Below are 20566 nucleotides of genomic sequence, written 5' to 3'. Positions count from 1 at the left end.
TGGATGACTGACTGATTTAAAGAGACTTTCTCTCTGATGAGAAAGCTGATCGCAAGAAAATACATATATTTCTATGTGATGCAGGTTATGCACCTTTTCCAATTCTCAGTGAAATTAAGCTTAAAAAATATAAAATCTTAGACACCGGCATTTTTTCCACACTTTGTTGCTGTATATATAGAAAACTCAAAGCTTGAACTTTGTAGTCAATTCCAGTGATTTCAGTGGTACTTTCTCTACATCTGTGATTGCACAGTCAGAGCTGTCTGGTCTGAGAAAGCAGAGGTTTAGTTCTGTATGGCACATCACACCCTCACTTATTAGTTTCCTACACAATTAGCATAGGTATGCTGTGAAACAGGAAGAAGCAGAGGTTGTTCCTATGTGTTTAAGCGTGTATAATATTGTACTTACATTTGAAGTGCCAAAATAGATTTCAGATCAAGCCTTGCTGCCTCTGCCTCTGATTTCAACAGGATAGTAGCTAGCAAATAAATGCTATAGAACTTTGTTGCAAATAAATGCTATAGAACTAAAATTCACTGTTTTCCACCCTGAGCCCAGTTATTCATGTGTGAGGCAGTCTGATAGAAAAGCTTTGCATTACTCGTTTCCCATTTGTGCATTAGTTGCTTGGTACAGTTGGGAGGAAAAAAAAAGTCCTACAATTACGTCCCTCTCTCAGAAAAGAGCGGTTCTGCAAGTATTGCTATAGAGTTTCCCTTTTCTATAGTTTCTAACACAAACTGGAGAAGGTTACATTCAGACTGCACTAAATAGTTGTCTTCATTCCAGATCAGAGGATTAAGCTCAGGTTTAAAATTAAATGTAAATTACAAATAAGTATTCAGAAAACGTTAATTAAAAGTATTACGTTCCTGACTCATTTATGGCTCAGCAAGGGTTCCTAAGTATCTTAGCTGGAGAAAGGGGCCATTCACATTCCTCTTTTTTTGACCAAGTCATTGTAAATGTCTTAGGTTATCCATTTGCAAGTTAATGTAGTGCTGAAGCAAAGGTTTTCATTTTAAAGAAGTAATATTTCACAGCAAGATATGCTCCTGCAAGACGTAAAACAATCTTTTTCTAAACCACTGGAGTTAATCAACCTTTCTCTCCATTGCTACAGAGATATTTTGAATGGCATGAGATACTGATTACTTGGATCTCAGCGTCTATAGAGATCCCAATACTATTATATTTTCCTCTCTTTGTTATCGTATCGCAGTGTTCAGGTTTTAAGTAGTTCTGAAGTAGGAAATAAATTAAGAAGAAGGTATGTTCTGAGTCTTCTGAATAACAATCGTGTTGCATCAGAGCCCTACAAGACCATGTCAGGTGCAGCTTGGAATGAATGAATGAAGAGTGGCAGGAGCACTCTTCATCACCACCCTACAACACAGTCAGCCCCTTCCAGGGGTCCAGTGCACTGCCCCTGCTTTTAAACCGACCCCTTCTAAGCCCCACACTGAAAATATTACACTGAGCTAATGTGTACCAGTGGCAGTGCTTCTTCCAGCCCACTCACAGCATTTCTCTTTCACATTTGATCTTTATAGTTTCCATACTGGAGCGATTTGGTTTGCGGAATTCTGGAAATGTCTCAAGTTGAAATGCTAGTGTATTAACCTGCTGCACTGAGTCTCTTTTGTTTCTCTTTACCAGAGTACTGCTTGCCAATTTTTACAACTACAGCAGATTTTACTATTCAAACAGAACCAGATGGAACACCAGTTCAAAGAACATGTCAGAATTAAATATTTCTTTTTTAATTAGTTGCTTCTGATTTATGCAAAAAAAATTAACATAAGAGTGGGAGAATGTGCCATGAATCCAGATGCAACACAGCCCACACAAGCATTATCTTTTCTCTGTCAGAGACAGAGGCCTTTTTTTTTTCTTGTCTTTTTTTCCCTTTGTTTCTGGATTTCATTTTTCTTACACTTTCTGCTTCTTTTCTTTCTCCAGGAAGCCCCATAGCAATGACTGAGGTTCTTCTATGTCTATCAGTCATACTTTCCTTTGGCCATCTTGAATTATTTCTTGTAGAAACTAACTGATCATATTCTTAAAATAAATAAATAAATAAATAAATAAATCCCTGTACTCAGTACTGCAGTTCCAGCATCAGTATGTCAATGTGATAGGCTCCTCTGAATCAGTTCTTTGTCTTCAGACACACAATCTTTACACTCAGGTTTTTTCTGCTCAGAAAAGCATTTGGGCAGAGGGCAAAGACTGTGACAAAATTTCAGCTCCTAAAGAAAGTTCATTTTCTTGTTGCTGCCAAGCATTCCTACTTCTCTGGCATGAATATTTGCTCATCTTCTTGTTCATACCTTACCACTCTTGCCAAGTCACATAGACATCAGTTAAATAAAGCATGCTGACAGGACAGTTGTTTAGCACAGGCTAGAAGTTGAGTGCATGATTAGCTGCTTTCTCATGTCATGCTTTCAGGGTAAGATGTTGCTGTCAAAGTCAATGAAAAAGACTTCAGTGACTCAGGAGAGATCCTATCAACAGCAGCATTTTCATCTTGCTTTGTTTGTGTAGCTGACACAAGTATCAGTGAGAATTTTACACAAAATTCCGAGGTGGTTTACAGTCTTAACTACTTTCACTTAAACCCAGGATGAATATTTACGCCCTGTCATTGATCAAGGGGTTATGCTCTTTTAATGACAATTTGTTTCAGGGATGAATGCTTTTGGAAGTGATATTCAAACCAAAATAATGAAACTCTTTTCAGAATTTCTACTAGAACTTGTGCTGTTTTTGCTTAGCATTGTAATCTTTTTTTTACTTAAAGCTCAATAAATAAAGCAATTAATTGCTAGCTATATGTACGTCATGGGAGTATATGATTGGTCAAAACAACAGCAACATCTAATAAAAAATATGGGCTCAACAAATAAAAAAGATCAGCTCTTGATTAATTAAAATATTTGACAGAAGAACAGCGAAGCATCACAACAGTTAATGTAAGTCAGAGCACTGTATGCTATCTAGGGAAATGACAGAGTTCTCTAAAAATATTTACTTTGGTGTGTTGTGTCAAGTGATGGATTATACAGCTTTTCAAGCCACAAGAGATGCCCACAACAAAAAGCTTCCTGTTGTTAATCAAACTCCAGTGCTTTGTCCTTTATTTTCTCAGGCTGTTGAACAGACCTACAGTAGGAGTGTTAAAAGCTCGTGAAACTGCTCCCTTGCTGCAGCTCACTCAGCGACTGTATTTTATTTAGGGAGGCGGATTTTCATTCTGAAAACAAGGTCTTCCATACAATGACATGGTTATGTATGACAACAGGAAGAAGCAATATTCATTTCATGCCATGAGTGTTGTGTGTTGCTCATTAACCAGCAGTTTTGCTAAGATTTGCTGCATGATATATTGTGCAGAGCTAAACGTTATTCTTTTTCTCTCTCCTTAAATGGTCTCAAATCGAATGTGCATGCCACCTCTTGCATATCTGTGTCTTACAAGTGTGTCACCCACCCACATATTTTGAAGACAGTAAGACAGCAATAAAAATATTCCTGGAAGCTAAAAGATATTGCAGTATAAATAGTGAGGAAGTAATTCATATGCAGAAGCAGCTAGCGTCTTGCAGTGTGATTTCACAGGAAACAAATTGATTTTAGAAATAGGAAAAACTGGATCTTTTCTACATGAACATTTTTCTGCTGGAGAAGAAATACACACTTGAGATATTCCTCATTTCTCGTAGGTTCAAGGCCCATTCCTGTAGACAGGTCTGCTCCCAGTCTTGTACTTACCAATAAAGGCAGTCACACTGCAACACAGGCAATTATCAAAGCAGTTTGTTGGATAGGGCCCTAAGGCACCATTTTCCAGAAGGGAGAAGCTTTTTGATCTGAATGAAGGTGAGCAAGATTTTGAAAACAAACTGTCAGTATACTGCAGTTAGTTAAAGGTAAAATTCTGTTCGTGGAAATGAAATGTCATGATTTCAGGCTTGGAGACAACTGTCTATCTCAGATCGCAGCCATAGAGCATGCAATAACTTATAACTGTAAAATAAATATCAGATGTTTGTTTATCATATGTGCAGAAAGTTAAATGTCAAATAATTGCAGGGAAATGCATTTGATGTTCATCTTCAAAAGTATTTGTTTCATCACCATCCCTCTCTGCAGTTCATTTTAACATGAAACACAAGTTCTAGACACACAAAAAAAAAGGACAAGGAGTCCAAAGCAAAAAGCTGTTAAAGATTCATGTTAATATATGGAGTGGAGAAGACTGGATGTGAGAAAAATAGGTTACCTCTGGTCATATTAGCACTCGGAGACCACTGTTGAGAGGACTGGAAATTTCATTACTCAAAAAGCAACCACCTCCAAACCACCTATTTGGTGACACATCTATGCCAGGGCTGCTGCAGTGGTTCCTCTGGGTACCATAGCACAGAAGAGCTCTGCTTTACAACTGCTACATTCGGGTAGCTTCAGGGTCCTGTAGTTAATAGTAGTTTAAATGGTTGAGCTTCAACCCTGAAAAAATAGAAAACAAAATACATCAGAAAATCACTAGTGAAGACTAATATAACAGCTCTTTTAAGGTATTTTATGCACTTTCCAAGGTTGTCTTCTACATAATTTATTTCGATCACCTTACTTTGAAGAGACTCGTAAATGTAAAGCATGATTTACAGGCATACATAGGTACCACAGAGAGGTGCTGAGCATTACAATTCCGTTTTCAGGCACGTGGAGATCTCAGGTCTCCTTTCTCTAGAGAACTGTACTACATGACACAGTTACTGGGGCGAGGAGCACAACTAGGTTGCCTCTTCCCCATCTGTAGGCAGTGAACTTGGGACCTGCTCTTCCTCTCACAGTCTTCCTCTCACAGTCCACTGTTAACTTTTGGCAGGAGAATTTCTACCTCCCTGTTGAGTTCTGTCAGCTTTTACGTATGACAGTAGATGTCAGTCCTCACTGTGTTAAGGGCTTTGCTTGGGGCAGTGGGATAAATGGGTTTTAGGATTTTCAGTGCCTCAGAAGTTAAGGGAGTGTGCTGAATATCAGCTTCTGGGCTTTAGCAAAATGTGGGCACCTGAAGTTCTGTGATGGCACAAGCCTGAGGCGCCTGAGTGGTCACTGGCCAGTAGCTGTAATTGTTCGCTCAGACACTAACTTACCAAATCTTCCCCTCAATTCCAAGTGTTAAATTTTAACTTAGCTTCAAACATCTATAACTCTTGTAATAGGCCATTGCTTGACTTTATTCACAATGAAGTACTTACTGTATATTAAAAAGCCCCTACTAAAATCATTTCAAATCAGTCAGAACAGTACAGGCTTGGGACCCTAATCATTTCAAAACTGAAGAGCTGTTTCAAATTGTAAGAGAAGCAGATCATTTAAATAACTTAGCTCTGCACTCCCTCAGACTTCCAGATTTTCAAGTGCACTTCAGTCTGGAAGTGAATGTGGTATTGGACATAACTCAGCGCAGCACACTTTACAATCAGCAGAGTACAGTTTGGAGAGCATTTGAAGTTAAGCTGAGATTGCTCAGCGCAATGATGCCCAGATTCCCCCCATTAACTTTCAGATTGCAACAATCTAACATCTGAGACTCTCCAGTTACTTTAAATCACTTGATTGTTTTTGTAAGGCGGCGCTCTGATTTTTTTTTTAAGATTGATTTTTTTTTTTTAATCATGAGATAACTAAATGTTGCGCTATTTCACCTCTACAAACCAAGGCTAAAATGTTACATATAGGCTTCACCAGCCTTAAAAACCATGGCAAGGGCAGCAGCTTTGTGCTGAAAGCTAGTTCTATCTGTCACACACAAGGCTTCTATTCTTGTGTTGGAAGACTTCAGAATGACTTGCATGTGACATGGGCATTGAGAGAGCAGCCAGTCTGTCCTCAATAGTGCTTCCTTCAGCCTTTTGAGAGAGAATGCGGAGCATGTTGATTTAACTGCTCCAGCGCCTTTGGATATATGACATACATCCAGGAAAAAGGATGCCTGTGGGACACAGGGGATGTATGTGCCCCATCCTGCATACTTTGGAAATAATGAGAAGGCCTGAGACATTCTTTGGACATTCACGTGAGAAGGATTAATCAACCTATTATTATGCCTCTAAAGCGTGGTCAACAAGTTCAAGCAAATTAATTGCTTTGATTAATATTTTGCGAACAGTGTAATTTTGTATTGAATTTAGATTGTTTGCTTTGGGAAACAAAGAGAAATTTCTAGCTGTGGAGAAAGCAGAGTGATGAATTTGATTTTAATCAAGATTGTTTTTAAGGCTAAAGAAGGGCAGTAAGGAAATGGCATTTGTTTCAAAGCTGTGGTCATCAGCCAGGTAGTGTGAAAGTTTCATTCCTAGTTTCAGCCATTTGGCAGCTGGACTTGTGCTCTGAGACAAAGGTTTCTCTTGCCAGCAGAGATGACTTGAGTACTCATGCACCTGCACCCCACATCATCCTCCCAGCTACACCCATACAGCTTCAGTGGCACCATATGATGACCTAGATCTGGATTATAAAAAAAAATTGGGGGGGGGGAGTTAATATTCTATTTGGTTTTGGTATTTTGGTATTATTCACTTCTCTATTTGGTTGCAGTGCAATTTCATGAGGGAAAGGAAGAGAATGGTTGAGGAAGAGAGATGGCCTCCAGCAAGCATTTGTGTGCACACAGTAGCATTCATTTCTATACCAATTTCAAATTGCCATTATTTTCTAAAGCTTGTAGTTCACTACATTTGTCAGTTGGAGCAGAATTATTGAACTTCTGTTAATGCCTCCTTTTTTTTCTGCTAATGCCTCGTAGAGTACAAGCTAGCAACTCATTTGCCTTTTTCCCAACAAAACTGCACAGTGATTCATAATTATCTTGTGACTAAATGGTACACCATGGGATTCTTTTCTCCTCATCTGTTTTCAAGTGATGAGCTTGTAGGCTTCAGCAGAATTCTTTTTATCATTCCTTAAGTGCATGACTTCGATATTGTACTATTAAATTTTATCCCGTTTCTATTACTCCAGTCCTCAGGGTCATTCAGCTTTCACTGCATGGCTCTCCTCTGTATTGACAATGCCTGGTAGCTTTGTGTCCTCAGCAAATTTCATTTGCATCTATGCAAGACAGTTAATGAAAGTATTAAGTAAGATTGTTCACCAGACTGGTCCTTGAGGAGCTTTGAAAATAACTTGTCTACAGTGTGGTGCCCAGTTGTGCTGATGGGTTTCTAGCTCCTCCTCCATAGAGGAAAGATAATCCTTTGCCATGTGTGTAGCCCTTCTAACTGAGCAAGCAAATGCTCCCTTCTCCTGTGATGGCACTGTTAGCAATAAAGACTAGTACTGTCATTAGCAACAATTTACTGCAGTTTCCTTTATATAAATCCTTATTAACTCTGTAAAACATAGGGATGGGGGCAGTCCTTTATGCACTGGTTGTCCTCACATCCCCATTTGCTCATTACCACAGGTAGATTTGGGCCTTCTTCGCTTCGTCTCTGGAATTGGGACCCAAGGAGCCATCTCAAAAGAAACAAAGAAAGAATATTACCTGAAAACATACCGCGTAGATGTCAGCTCCAATGGAGAGGACTGGATTACACTGAAGGAGGGAAACAAGCCTGTTGTAAGTCTTTTACCTTTATTTGGACAAAGAATAGGCTGTTGAATTTCTTAGTTACAATTAGTTGTTCAGTAAGAAAAAAAAAAAAAGAGGAATAAGGTATCACAGGTTTAATTAGCAGGAACAGTGTTAGCAATATCCCAAATCCAAAAGGCAGCAATTTTCTCAATAGTAAAGAGCCCCAGAAATCGATTGTGGGCAGCAGCTGAAAGGGGTGCAAGGTTTTGCTTTGCTTATTGTAGCCACCAGAATTGGAGTGGTTTGGATTTTTTCCCCAGAGTATGCTGCTCTTTCCCTGTTTGATAGAAATTTCCTATATGACCTTGAGAGAAACATTATGGGGAGCCTTTCAGAAAATGTATCAGTACTTTATATATGCTGAAGCTCTGGATCTGTGCCTCAGCATAGTCCTGCTGTCTTGCAGGAATGTCATTAGTAATTTGTTAAGACTTCCAAGCATCTCAGTGGTGGGGTCATGCAGGCAGATAATTAGGCTTATCTTTCCATTTTTATAGATTTTTATCGCCTTTCCATTTATCAGCAGATCTGCTCCCTGTTACTTCCCAATGAAACAGCTTTAGACAGTTGTAAGAAAAATCTTTGTTTTCCACTACCATGAGCATAACACTCATTACTGAGAAGTCATTTCTGTCCCAGCTCCTGGTGAGGCGGTGCCTTCCGTCCCACCTCACCTGGGACACATCTGGAAGCAGCATCCCCAGCAGTTGCCATGGGCTGATGCAACGTGGAAGGCTTTCTTCTGTCTCTCCTCCTCTCCTACAGCTTTTTTGTGACCCTTCTGCAAGGACTTAGAATGGCTGTGTAATATTAAGTTCTTATCAGTGTAACCGTATCTAGCTCTGAATATTTGGTTACTGGTTTGTCCCTTATTCATCTTTAAGTGTTGTGCCAAGTCTGCTTCTTTTATCTAATCAAAATGGTAGTAGTGTTTAACATATTTATCTTTCTTCTTTGAAACACTCTGTAAAAACACAAAAAACAAGAATCCTGAAGGACTCTTGGACAGGTATTATCCTGGTTTTACATATGAGAAGGAACTTTAGAAGGTCAAATGCCTCAATGCAGGCGCTGTGTAATGATGTAGAAGGGTACAATAACTGACTTGCCCAAAGTCACAGGAAGAGCCAGCACTGCAGGAGGTACAAGGCACAGGGTTTTCCATCTCTGGTGCCAGTAACCTCAACAAACGCTTCTTTCAGAATCAGACCATCCCTGATTTTCATTACTAGCTTCAATCTGCAAACTCTCCTAGAGTATATATTACATGAGTTTCTATTGTACACACTGTCCTTACTTTGATCTTAAATCTCTTATTTTTTCAAAGGGTTTATTAAAAAAAACAGGTTTATTAAATGGTCACATTTTTAAAATGACCATATTTTGCTGTTGATTAGGGCAAGGAAAAAAAAAGAAAACGTGCATTGGTCTCCCTCTAAAAGCTTCATTCAAACCAAAAGTGAAGGAGACTAAGCTGATGAAGGAATGACAAAAGCAAGCAGCCACTGGCATTCTAAGGAAGCCTCACTGCAGTGTTGTTCTGACCACATTCAGGAATTGGGTTGCTTGAGAGATCTATTTCCTTAATCAGATGCAAACCTTGAAAAAGCTACAACAGGTTCTCCCAGAGAAAAAGAAAATAGTTGCTGACAAGAAACGCAGATCCATTTAAAATCTCTTTCTGTGTATGAAACTCCTATGTTAAATTGTTTAAGAAATAACTGAGCCTGATGAGCTGGCAGCTGTGTCCTGCTGGCCTCCACTCCAAATTAGTGCAGTTATTGCAAGTAACAAACAGGAAAGCAGACACTGTATGTAAGAAATGGGAAAACCTCCTATAAAAAGAGAGGGGACTGCATCTATGGAAAATAACAGGAAGCCAGTCCTCTCTACGTGAGAAAGAGGCAGGAAACTGAATCACCTTCTTTGGACTGGAACATTGCAAGGTTTCGGCTATGCTAGGAAGGAGCATGTTTTCAGAATCCTCAACATGAAAGAACAGTACAATCCTCTCTCTTCTTGTGGAAGTCTTATTGTTCATCTAATTTGACTGTTAGCCTCAGGGGACACACAGAGGCTAAATCTTAGAACCTGCTATATAGACTTTAAATAGACTTCCATCTCAGAATGCAAGGAGAAAGAAAGACTGAGCATGTGTTAAAAAGGAGATAAGCCCAGAAGGTGTTCAGAGCAAGGGTTACATGACACACTCTGAAAAACTCTGAAACCCAAGGACAGCAAAACAAAGTGATTTTTTGCTTAACTCCATATAGGGATTTTTACATGGTCTAACTGAAACCTGAACCTTTAATTTGGGCATGAGGTTTTGTAGCTTTTGGCATCATTCTACAAGCATTTGAATAATCAAACTGCCACAAATGGGCAGCAAGGGATTCTTCCAGGACATTGCAACCCTTGGGTGGCAAGGACCAGTCTATGTCAGGCCTACATAGAGACCTGGGCATTAGGAAGGTGTTAATACAGGCAGGGGGTGGGCAGGGCCTTGCTGTGATCAGGTGAGTTCCTGCTCTCCTGATGGCCTTGAGCTTTCCTGCTCTGCTCTGCAGTTATATGGTGTGCTGTGGGACATGGCTATTTTTGAATATTACCACACACCTTTTTCATCCCAAAGGAAACCTTAGCTGTTTGCAAAAATAGTGTTAGGAGTTTAATGAAATAGTTCCCCATGCAAGACTTTCATCTCATCCTCCACAAAAATAACCCTGGCTAGACCTCGTGTCACTATTATCTTTAAAATACAGAAATCTAAACACCATTTAAAGGAAACCTAACAAATATATACCTTTTCTTTCCATACGAAGGTGTTTCAAGGGAATAGCAATCCCACTGATGTTGTTTACAGACCTTTTGCCAAACCAGTTTTAACACGGTTTGTACGAATTAGACCTATGTCTTGGGAAAACGGAGTATCGCTGAGATTTGAAGTATATGGCTGCAAGATAACAGGTAGGTCTTGGGAAGAATTTTAAAACCAAGGGAACTGCTTGTCCCTATGCTGTGTTTTGTATTTTTATTGGTGAAGTACATCTTCACTATTTCTGTTGTGGTCTGAATGTAGAAATGTAAACAAAATGAGAAAGAAAATAAAACCCAACAATCCACACGTACAATGTTATCAGAATTTTGTTCCAGCATTCCCTTCTAAGAGTTTGGCTTCAAGAAGTTAAATAAAAAAAGTGTAATTACTTTTCATTCAATTACTTTACAGCTTCATGCAAAATACCTGAGATACACACCACTCTTTTCTTCTATTTGACCAAGCAAAAAGAAAAGAAAACAAGAATAGAATAGAATAGGATTTTCTAATCCTTTTGGTTCCCATGAGGCCAGAAATACTTAGGTATTTTGGTACTTCCATTTCCTGCCAAAACTAGGAAGTGCAACTTCGAACAAATGAAAATTGTTTACAGATGCAAAAAGATTATTTTGCATATAAGAAAGAAATAAGAAATAGCTTATCAGAGTTGAACTGATGTGATACTGCCTGGTTTTGCTTTGGTACTTGTTCAGATTAACTGCTTTTCAGATTAACAGTTCATTTGCTTTTTTCTCTGTAGATTATCCTTGCTCTGGGATGCTGGGCATGGTGTCTGGGCTCATTCCTGACTCTCAGATTACTGCATCTACTCAAGTTGATAGAAACTGGATCCCAGAAAATGCTCGCCTTATAACAAGCCGTTCAGGGTGGGCACTGCCCCCAACTACTCATCCATATACAAATGAATGGCTTCAAATCGACCTTGGTGAAGAAAAGAAAGTGAGGGGCATTATTGTCCAAGGAGGCAAGCACCGAGAAAACAAAGTTTTCATGAAAAAATTCAAAATTGGCTACAGCAACAATGGATCAGATTGGAAAATGATCATGGATTCCAGCAAGAAAAAGATAAAAGTAAGGAGAATGCTTTGCATAGAGAAGATATTGCATTAAATTTTTATACATTTTTCTCAGACCTGAGGAAAGGCACATGGTTGGGATGAAGCAAAGGTAGGACTCCTGGGACAGAAAATTGGTTGCTGTAGAAACAGTAGAAAGCCCAAGGACAAGAGCTGATCTCATGACATCAACCACTATGGCAAAAATGTTGTTTGTTCAGCATCTAGTTCAGGAGACTTTGGACAGGAACAGTGTGTCTGCGTGGCCTCTAGGTTACTTCAGAATCACATGTGATGGTAATATTTAGCACAGCCAAAAAAGTAGTCACCTCTGCAGTTTTTACATTGACAGTGAGTGAGCTCATTTGAGATACAGAATTACTTTTCCTCTGCTTCTTTTTTCTAAGCTATAAAATGAGGATTTCACCCAGTGGGTTACCTGTTGAATTTCTGAACTGCCTGTAGGCTGCTTTGAGAGCTACACAGGCTCTCTACAATGGTCCAATCGAAGCTGAACTGAAAGAAAGTGATCTGGTTTTTGACGTTATCCCATCCCAGATGGAATGCACCACTGGAAATTGTTGGTGAAGCATCTTGGTACATGGTTGAGAATAACAGGCTGCTGATTCATAAGTTGAAGCAGAAACTGGAAGATATTTACAGGGATCGGTCAAATGAATTTCTGGGTTAAATGCCAAGGAACAGAAAGTGAGTGTGCTGCAGAAATGGTTCTGGGAGTGTACCTGTCTTTTTTTGTCTTTGAATGTATACACTTCAGAACATAATATGCACTGTTTAACATTATTTATCCCAAATCCTATGTATTGTTTTCCATCTAGATTTGCTATTGTTGCTCATAAAGTATATTTTTTGCCTAGAGAGGCACAACCTTTTTCAGTCCTCCCTCTCTTTTCCTTAAGAAAAGAAGCAGGCACCTTTTCAGGAGCTGGTGCTACAGTACTGGGAGGATCAGGGAATCATATACCAAAAATATACACTCAAAAGGCAAATAATTATGGTACTTGGCAATCAGAAACCTTGAGAGTTGCTCCATATCTTAGCAGTGTTGATCTGAAAATTAGTTGTAAAAGCTGGGAAAACCTGCATTTCTCTAATGGAAAAGCTGAGTGTGCCCATGGGTGTAGCTTTTCCAGGCACATTTGGTAAATATTGGACCTCCTTCTCTCCTGTTTTAATCTCACTGAATATCATTTTTCATCATTTGTTATGGGGATTAAAACTAAATGAATTCAGCCTTTGCAGTCAGCTCCTTTCTCTTGTTACCATGAGTTTTGACTTCATCACAAAGTGTGAAGAAAGTGTAAATCAACAATGGGATCTAACCATTTTCTTTCTAAAATAGATGTTGTTTTGACATGTACTTCTACACTGGGGCTCAATGAGGGAAAAAATAATGCCATATGCTTTCAAAGCAGTGCACCGTCTGCTGCATGGCTTTCTGTTTTGTAATACAAGCACTTGCCATCATTGTCAGAAGTTAGCAGTTTGACAAGAAAACTAGAGTGCTAACTAACACACTGAGCCCATCCTCAGCTTTCATCACTACCAGAAATGAACTTTTAAAGATTAATGGAATGAGGAAGGCTGGAATTCAAATCTCTTGTGGCCTAATTATAATCCTTCCCAAAAAATTCAAGACATTTAATAAACTTTCCTCCAAAGTACAAGTTTTCTTTAAAGAGAATTAAGTAAATCCTATGATTTGGGATTCTGAGGGATTTAAAATGTTAATACTGGAATGTAGTATTTTTAAATGTAAGTAGAGCTGCATAGGACAGAATGCTATAATGAGTCACAGCAGGAACATGGATTAGAAACAGCCCCGTTTTATGAAATGAAACACATCATTTCACTTTGTTAAAGTCTTGACTTTCAATAAACAAACAACTGCACGCAAGGAAAAGGAAGAGAAATGACAAGCTAAATGTAGAAAGAGAAATGTGTCCAAAGGATGAAACATCACCTCAACATGATCTTGTCATCCATGCCTGCAGCTCCTTTCCTAGGACTACCATAACTCTTTTTTCTTTGCCTGACCCAATTTCTGCTATTTTTGACTGTGCAGAATGTTTCCCCCTTTAGCCTATCTCAAGCACTTAAAGGAGTGAATATCACTCAAATCCTCAAATAACCACGCAGAACCCCACATTCATTTCAAAAGCCAACTTGTCTTCATTCTCCGTAGGCTTGCTCAAATTTACTCCATAAGTTCACTTTTGTTTTCTTCCATTCTTTCCTCCTTTTACTTGCCAACTGATGACCTTTTATGTTTTTTGCACCTCCTCTGGTCATTTATTTTATCATTTTATATATTTTCCTGCCAGCTGGAACAGCCTTGTTAAATTTCTCTGCCATACTTATTTTGATTTACAAATCTGTTAGGAAAACTTTTTTTTTTCCCTCTTGCTAGCTTACATTCCCTTTTGTTTTGTGCTAATTTGTTATACTTACCTTAGTAATGAAGTAAATCAGTTCGTGACATAGCATATATAAAAGATGCTCACAAAGTGAAGTTTTGCCATGTACTCCTCTCTCCTCCCCCACAAAGAATATCAGTATGTATTTTAAATGAACAGTCAAAATTGAATCACAGGCAGCTCTTCACTACAAAGGACAATGATTCAATATAATTATGATTCAATATAATTCTAGATGCCTATTGAATTCTAATGTCTATGTGTCAGTACTACAGTATTGATGTCTTTTATAAAACAGTTGTCATTATTATATGTTGCTATTAAGACTACTATTAAAAAGGAAGCAGGGATTCTTCAGATACATCTGTTTTTTGCACATAAAGTGGCATTCATTCTTTCACATATGATAGCTAGCTTTTTTGATCATTTGCTCTATATTGGAATTCAAATCTAATAATATGTAATTGCATGTTAATTAGTTCTGACAGACTATCTGCATGTGAATTCTTGACAACTTTCTTCCAGGCACTGTCAGAACATGAGGTCAGGCTGTGCCCCTTGAACCACCTCAGAGTTATAATCTCTGCTAAGAAATAATAGGAATTTATAAATTTATAAATAGGTATTTATGTAGAAATTACTTTTTTTAATCCAGTTGGTGATAACCACCCATCAACACTGGCTTGTGTGACTGCAACACTTATGTGACTGGCACTCTAACCAATGGCCAGAAGGGATTCGGGACCATTCATTTAACACAAGTGTAAAGCAAACGCAGCAGGGCTTTTAGGACTGAACCAGAAATTAAAGTAGCTGTCAGTTTTACCTGTGCTCTTGGGCAGTACAGCCTGTTTCTCCTGTGGCTTTGATTTGCTCTGGTCAGTAGGTGGGTTGGTTTTGTTCTCATCCAGAATGAAGGACAGACAGGTGCTGACTTCTTCCTGAAGAAAGCTTCAGACCTCACAGCCATGAGCTGGATGTAGCAGCACTTCTAATCAGTTCAAAAAAGCTATTTTTATTGATTTGTAATTTAACTATGTTCAGAAAGAAAAGTTGAAATAATTTTACTTATTTTATATACATTTAATATTTTGTTGTTTATTCTCTACAGGGCCTTCTGAAGTTATTTTTTTACATAAAGTAGGCTAAAAATAATTCTATTTAACCATCCAGGCTTGTAAACACTTCATGGAAAGGACTATTTCTGTGTACAGCCAATTCATTCTAAGGACCTATTATCTCCATGGGTATAATATAAAAGTGTTGGTTTAAGTACAAATTATAACTTGTCCCATATACAAAATATCAATGACAGGAGACACCAAAGGTATCAAACAAATGCCAGTGAGAGCTATATTATGGCTGAAGAACCCAGAGTGCAACTCAGACAAGAGATTTTTGTCTGAAAGGTACCTTCGCTGACCTGCCTTACCTGTTAAATTATATTGCGGTTTTGTCAGGAAGCAGCTTTCTTCTTTTTTTCTTTCTTTATTTTTTTCTTTCTTTCTTTCTTTCTATTCTTATTCAATAGCAATCTCCCTGGAAGAACTCTTGCAGCTACTGTTACTGGAGTTTAATTTATGCCTTTTGAAATAACTACAACTTGTGAAACTCTGTCGCTGGGGGAAATCAGATTGAAATTTTCTCTTGAATAGTTGGATTATTATTGTAACCACTTAAAAGGTGACAGGATCTTCACCTCAGTCATTTTTTTTTCCCTAAGAAGTGTTGAAAATGTCACCCAGTTAAACGCCAGATCAGAGCGTCATTTAAAAACATGTCTCATTAAACACTCAGCTCTTGTTATGACCCTGATGGATTGGTTGCTACTGAGTTTATGAAAAATGAAATGCATTACTTTTCCGAGAAGCTTTAACTGTGTATTTTCCATTCTCATTTAGGATGGGGAAGTCTGACACTTATTAAATTGTTAGAATCTGGCCTGCTTTTCACATAATTCAAAGGTTAGAAATGAAGAAAACATTGACAAATCTTTTTTAACAAGCAGGATTTGTCATGCTTTGCAGACTTTTGAAGGCAATACCAACTACGATACACCTGAACTACGGACTTTTGAACCTGTATCGACGAGATTCATCCGCGTCTACCCTGAGAGAGCCACACATGCAGGACTGGGTCTTCGAATGGAGCTGCTGGGATGTGAACTTGAAGGTAATTGCTCTTCTAGAGATGAGTGCATTTTCTTATTTTCATACATACATTCTGTACTTGGACTACTGCTGAACACTGCTGTTCTTGCACAGGCAGAGCGTCATACTCTTGTTTCCGTGACTGCCATTAGTGCTGTTTCTTGGACTAATCAGTTCCTTCTGGGCAGACGTTCGAATATGCTGAAGGCACAAATATTATCCTCTCTCCCATCCTTTGTTGAATCACAGTGATATTCTCCACATGGTTTTCTGCTCCCTCAAGCAAACTTATGATTATGCTTTCAAGAAGCATAGAGCTATTAGGAGAAAATAAAGACAGGAACTTAATTTTCTGTTACCATGATACAACCCAGGAAGAGCCATTTTCTGAAAATGTAAAGGGAGAAATTATACCTTTTTCTCCTTCAAAGGTGAAAGTCATACCAGACAGTATGGTGTACAGTGATTACTTGTCTGGACAGGGTCTGTGTTCTTCGTTTTAGGGGTGAGGAAGGTCTGTTTTGTTCCCCACCATGCTTTAATTTTGCAACCGTATGTAAAGAGATAAAAGACAAGGAAGAGAAAAGTTTAGACATTTATGTTTGGACTGTGACATGAAGCATTATTATGATTTGATTTTTGTTGTACAAACAATAATTATTTAACATCATCGATAGCTACAGATAACACTGCGTGAATTTCACAGTTATCTGGTAGATGAAGGTGCAGTGGCTTGGCTTATAAATCACAGAGCTTAACAATACACATATAATAAAACCATGTTATCAGGGGTTTCTTGTGATACCTCATAAAGAAGTAGCTGAACAGGCTCCCAGGTTGAATGACGGCTCTACCTCCATTTCTTTCTCACTGTTCCATTCCCAAGGCGGAAGAGTGGGAAGCATTACTGTGAGAACTGCTGAGTTCTCCATTGTTTTTTTTAGTGAAGGCCAAATTGAATAAGTGTGCTTTTTACTTGGCCCAGAAAATTGGGAGTTTGGAAATGCTTCTTAGTTCCTGCAGGAAGTCCTCATTTCCTGTGGGAATTCTTGGTTCCTGCAAACTATTGTACTACTTGCTCAGAAAAGAGAGAAGAAAACTCAGCACCTGCCCTGTGTAAACTTACAACCTGTGGGTAATGTCCTCCTGCTACGGGGGTCCTGTAGCCACCTACACATCAAGAAGTGAGCTTAGGGATCACCTTACAAGAACATGTGGCTCAGTGTGATGGAGGAGCCAGAGAAGAGTAACTAGGCAAACTGCTGCAGCAGGTATTATATTTCCCTGGGACACATCTACTTGCATTCATCTTCCCACTCTGGAGCACTTCTGAAGGTTGCTCACCTGCAGGTCATCCATGGGACAGGCAGGGTCAATTTCCATTCACCCATGGGAGAAACATAATAAGAAAAATTTGTTGTGTAACTGTATCTTTAGGAGAGAGTTGAATGAAAAGAAGTCACTTGAGATTTACTGAGGAGGATAGGTGTTGAGATGAGAAAGGAAGCATGGAGATAGGCACAGACAGGAGTAAAAATCAGCTCTCTGGCAGTAATGAGCAAGGGGAGGCTTTGTGTCTTCAGAGCATCCCAAGGGGCTTATATGAATTGATGGTAGAGACACAGGCAAGCTTGAGGCTATACAGGGGCATGAAGATCAAGATAAGAAACTTAACTTGATGTGGAAAGCTAGAGGGAGCTCCCAGAGGACTTTGCAAGGAAATATGGGGAATAGATGCCCTGAATAATTTATAACAGGTACAGAAATGTTTCTTTAGTGCTAGATTATACCTGTAAAGCACAGGTCGAGGTCCAAAAGAGCCTTGTTTCATCCTAGAGTAGAGCTTCCTCAGACACTAACATCCCTACTGACATTTTCAAGCCATGAATTTAATGCATAAGATCTTATGTGGTCAGTGGCCTTTGGAGGCAGTAGAAAAGTCCAAGGAAGTGAAGCATTATTTTGTAGCTATAATCACAGTAAAACATCGCTAAGGAAAATAGCAGTAGTTGAAAACAGGCAAAAGCCTGCACCACATTCCCAGACTGGTTATCTTAACAAAAGGAAATATACTTCCAGCATAAAACATAAACTGTATCCTGATTTTCCAGATGTTACATGTTTTGCAGACACTGGGATTTAGATATATTTTCTGGCACCTTGCATAAATCTCAAGGTCTTAATTGCAATAACAAAGGTCAGACTTCTACTGGTTATGCAGAAGCTACCGGAAAGTCATCACCAGTGAGAAGCAAGCAGGTGGCCAGGAGGAATGACTGACATCACTGATGTCTTACTTATTTATAACTTCAACAAGAACAAAAGAAACTCCTTCCAGACCTTCTCATTGAGCACAAAGTGATTCCTCATTACACTGCCTTCCTGCCACTGTTACTGTCTGCCCAGACATTTCCTCCCTCACACATGCTATGCAGAGATTTCTTTGGCAGTGTGGTAGAAGCTGAAGAACTGCCACTCTGAGGATGCACCCCTCCTGCTGCTCTGTACAGGCCTAATCATGGACACTTCATCCGCACAATAAGATGATGGGGTTTCCACCCTACTCTGAGACTTCCATCCCTTCACTCCTGGTTTGTAGAAACAATAAGCTGTCATCAGCCAGTGAACAGACAGTCCAGACCATACCCAGCCCTTGAGCTCAGATACAGCAGAGTGCCCTAGTGCAAGAGGAAGAACAAGTACTGCCCATTGCCAGGAAATACTAACTAACCTGCAGAGTTGCTCCCTCTCTCAAAAATAACACGGAAAAGCAGAGTATGGTGCTCATCAAGATGGTACTCCCAATTGCATACTGATTCTCCAGCACATGTTTTAGTAATAACTGGATTTTCTTTCAGCTCCTACAGCTGTTCCTACTGTTTCTGAAGGCAAGCCCTTGGATGAGTGTGATGATGACCAGGCGAACTGTCACAGTGGCACAGGTGATGACTACCAACTGACAGGTGCAGAAACCATCCTCATTTCATTGCAGCTTCATTATAGCTCATATTCATCACCAGTAACCAGCTAAACATTTGTACTGATTTAATCACTCAGCATAAATGGACATTGGTATGCAGTTCATATTGTTGGTGCTGTCAAAACAGAGGCATCTGCCTTTTGCATATGACAATACTTTTGATTGTTTTTTCAGCTATGTAATTTGGGAAGCAAATAATAGTGACTAGCTGGAGTAGAGGGCATTTTTTTTAATCAGGAATTCTGTCTAATCAAATGTCATAATCAAACTTTCTCTTACTAAGAACAAAGCTGGATAAACCTTTTGAGGTTTATTGTCTGAGGTTGAAGAAATCAAAATGAAATATTGTTTAGGCCCAAAATACCTATACTCTTCCACACATAAAATTTAGCATAGGACTCAAATCTCAGCCTCAAACCTTACTCAGACAGAAACAAAGCAGTTTTGCTTTATCAAAGCATACTCATACATACACCACCAGTAAGATTTCCATGAGCTTCCCTACCAGCACTGCATTTCAGCTGCAGAGGGGCTGACCTTCACTAAGAGAAAAACGGGACATAAGGTAGTATGCATCTAGAGGGCAGGAAGCCTCTGAAATTTCATATTTTCTCACTTCTGAACAGAACCACTGTCCTTCTGAGATAGCTGGTACTGCATCGCTACATCCTTGATCCCTTCATGGAGGTCACTTACTGTACAAAGCTCTGGGCCTGTTCCCCTACTAGATCCATACTTCTGTAGCAGTTGAGCTTACTTTTAGATGTAGCAACACAGACTATTTCATCACCTCTCCCTGGTGCCCTTATCTAATAAAAGTTTACTGCTTCTTATATCCATGACATAAAACAGCACCAAAACCTGGCAGTAGTTGTCCATGAGGACTTTGGGAAACCCTAGGTAAGAGAGAGATTGGCTTTTTGGAAGCAGCCAAGTAGAACATCTGACAGCAGATAGGAGTGAAAGCACAGTTTCAGCATGAGACCCTTTCTGAGCTTTGCCACTGCCTCCTGTAAATGTATGTTGCAAATCAGAAAAACCAAATTGTTTGGGCAAAAAAGACACTGCTCGGTCACTGTCACTGCCTTTCAAATCAGTATTCCAGATGAATCTTATTCTTTGTGAAAAGAGCCATGTATAAAGTCTAAGAAAATAGTCCGTATTGTGTTACGGTAGCTCAGAAAGCTTTCAGTATTACTAAACATTGTAATTTTGTAATTTTTTTGAAAGCAAAGAGCCAGGTCAGAAAACCCTGGGGCTTCCTGCAAAGCTCTCTGACGAGGGCTGGCTTGCAAGACCCAATAGGCAGAGACATATTTCACATAGACAGGGGCTGTGTGAGGGCAAGGAGACAGATCTGTGCAAGCACCTTCCTGTTCACTCAGTAATAGTCTCTGCACTTCAGGCGGCTCAGGACTGCATCCCACATGTCCCTCAGGGAAAGGTT

At 39.2% G+C, this 20566-nt stretch overlaps 1 protein-coding gene across 4 annotated transcripts in view; it reads left to right on the top strand.

The window, feature by feature from the left end:
* The window catches only part of NRP1 (neuropilin 1), a 106641-nt gene that overhangs the window by 67223 nt on the left and 18852 nt on the right, over positions 1-20566 (top strand). For 2 of the 4 annotated variants that reach the window (XM_065731469.1, XM_065731467.1), the window contains exons 7-11: positions 7487-7642; positions 10480-10624; positions 11236-11567; positions 16017-16161; positions 18998-19102. In XM_065731469.1, coding sequence (XP_065587541.1) covers positions 7487-7642; positions 10480-10624; positions 11236-11567; positions 16017-16161; positions 18998-19102 — 883 coding nt within the window. The remainder of the gene's footprint in view (positions 1-7486; positions 7643-10479; positions 10625-11235; positions 11568-16016; positions 16162-18997; positions 19103-20566) is intronic. The other 2 variants (XM_065731468.1, XM_065731470.1) reach the window with 1 other exon arrangement.

This window comes from Cyrtonyx montezumae, unplaced genomic scaffold (assembly GCF_038088225.1).
Source record: "Cyrtonyx montezumae isolate F1298 unplaced genomic scaffold, pur_monq_1.0 scaffold_14, whole genome shotgun sequence".
NCBI classification, from domain to species: domain Eukaryota; kingdom Metazoa; phylum Chordata; class Aves; order Galliformes; family Odontophoridae; genus Cyrtonyx; species Cyrtonyx montezumae.
The sequence above is the reverse complement of the archived record's forward strand: the minus strand, read 5'-3'. Positions and strand labels throughout refer to the sequence as shown.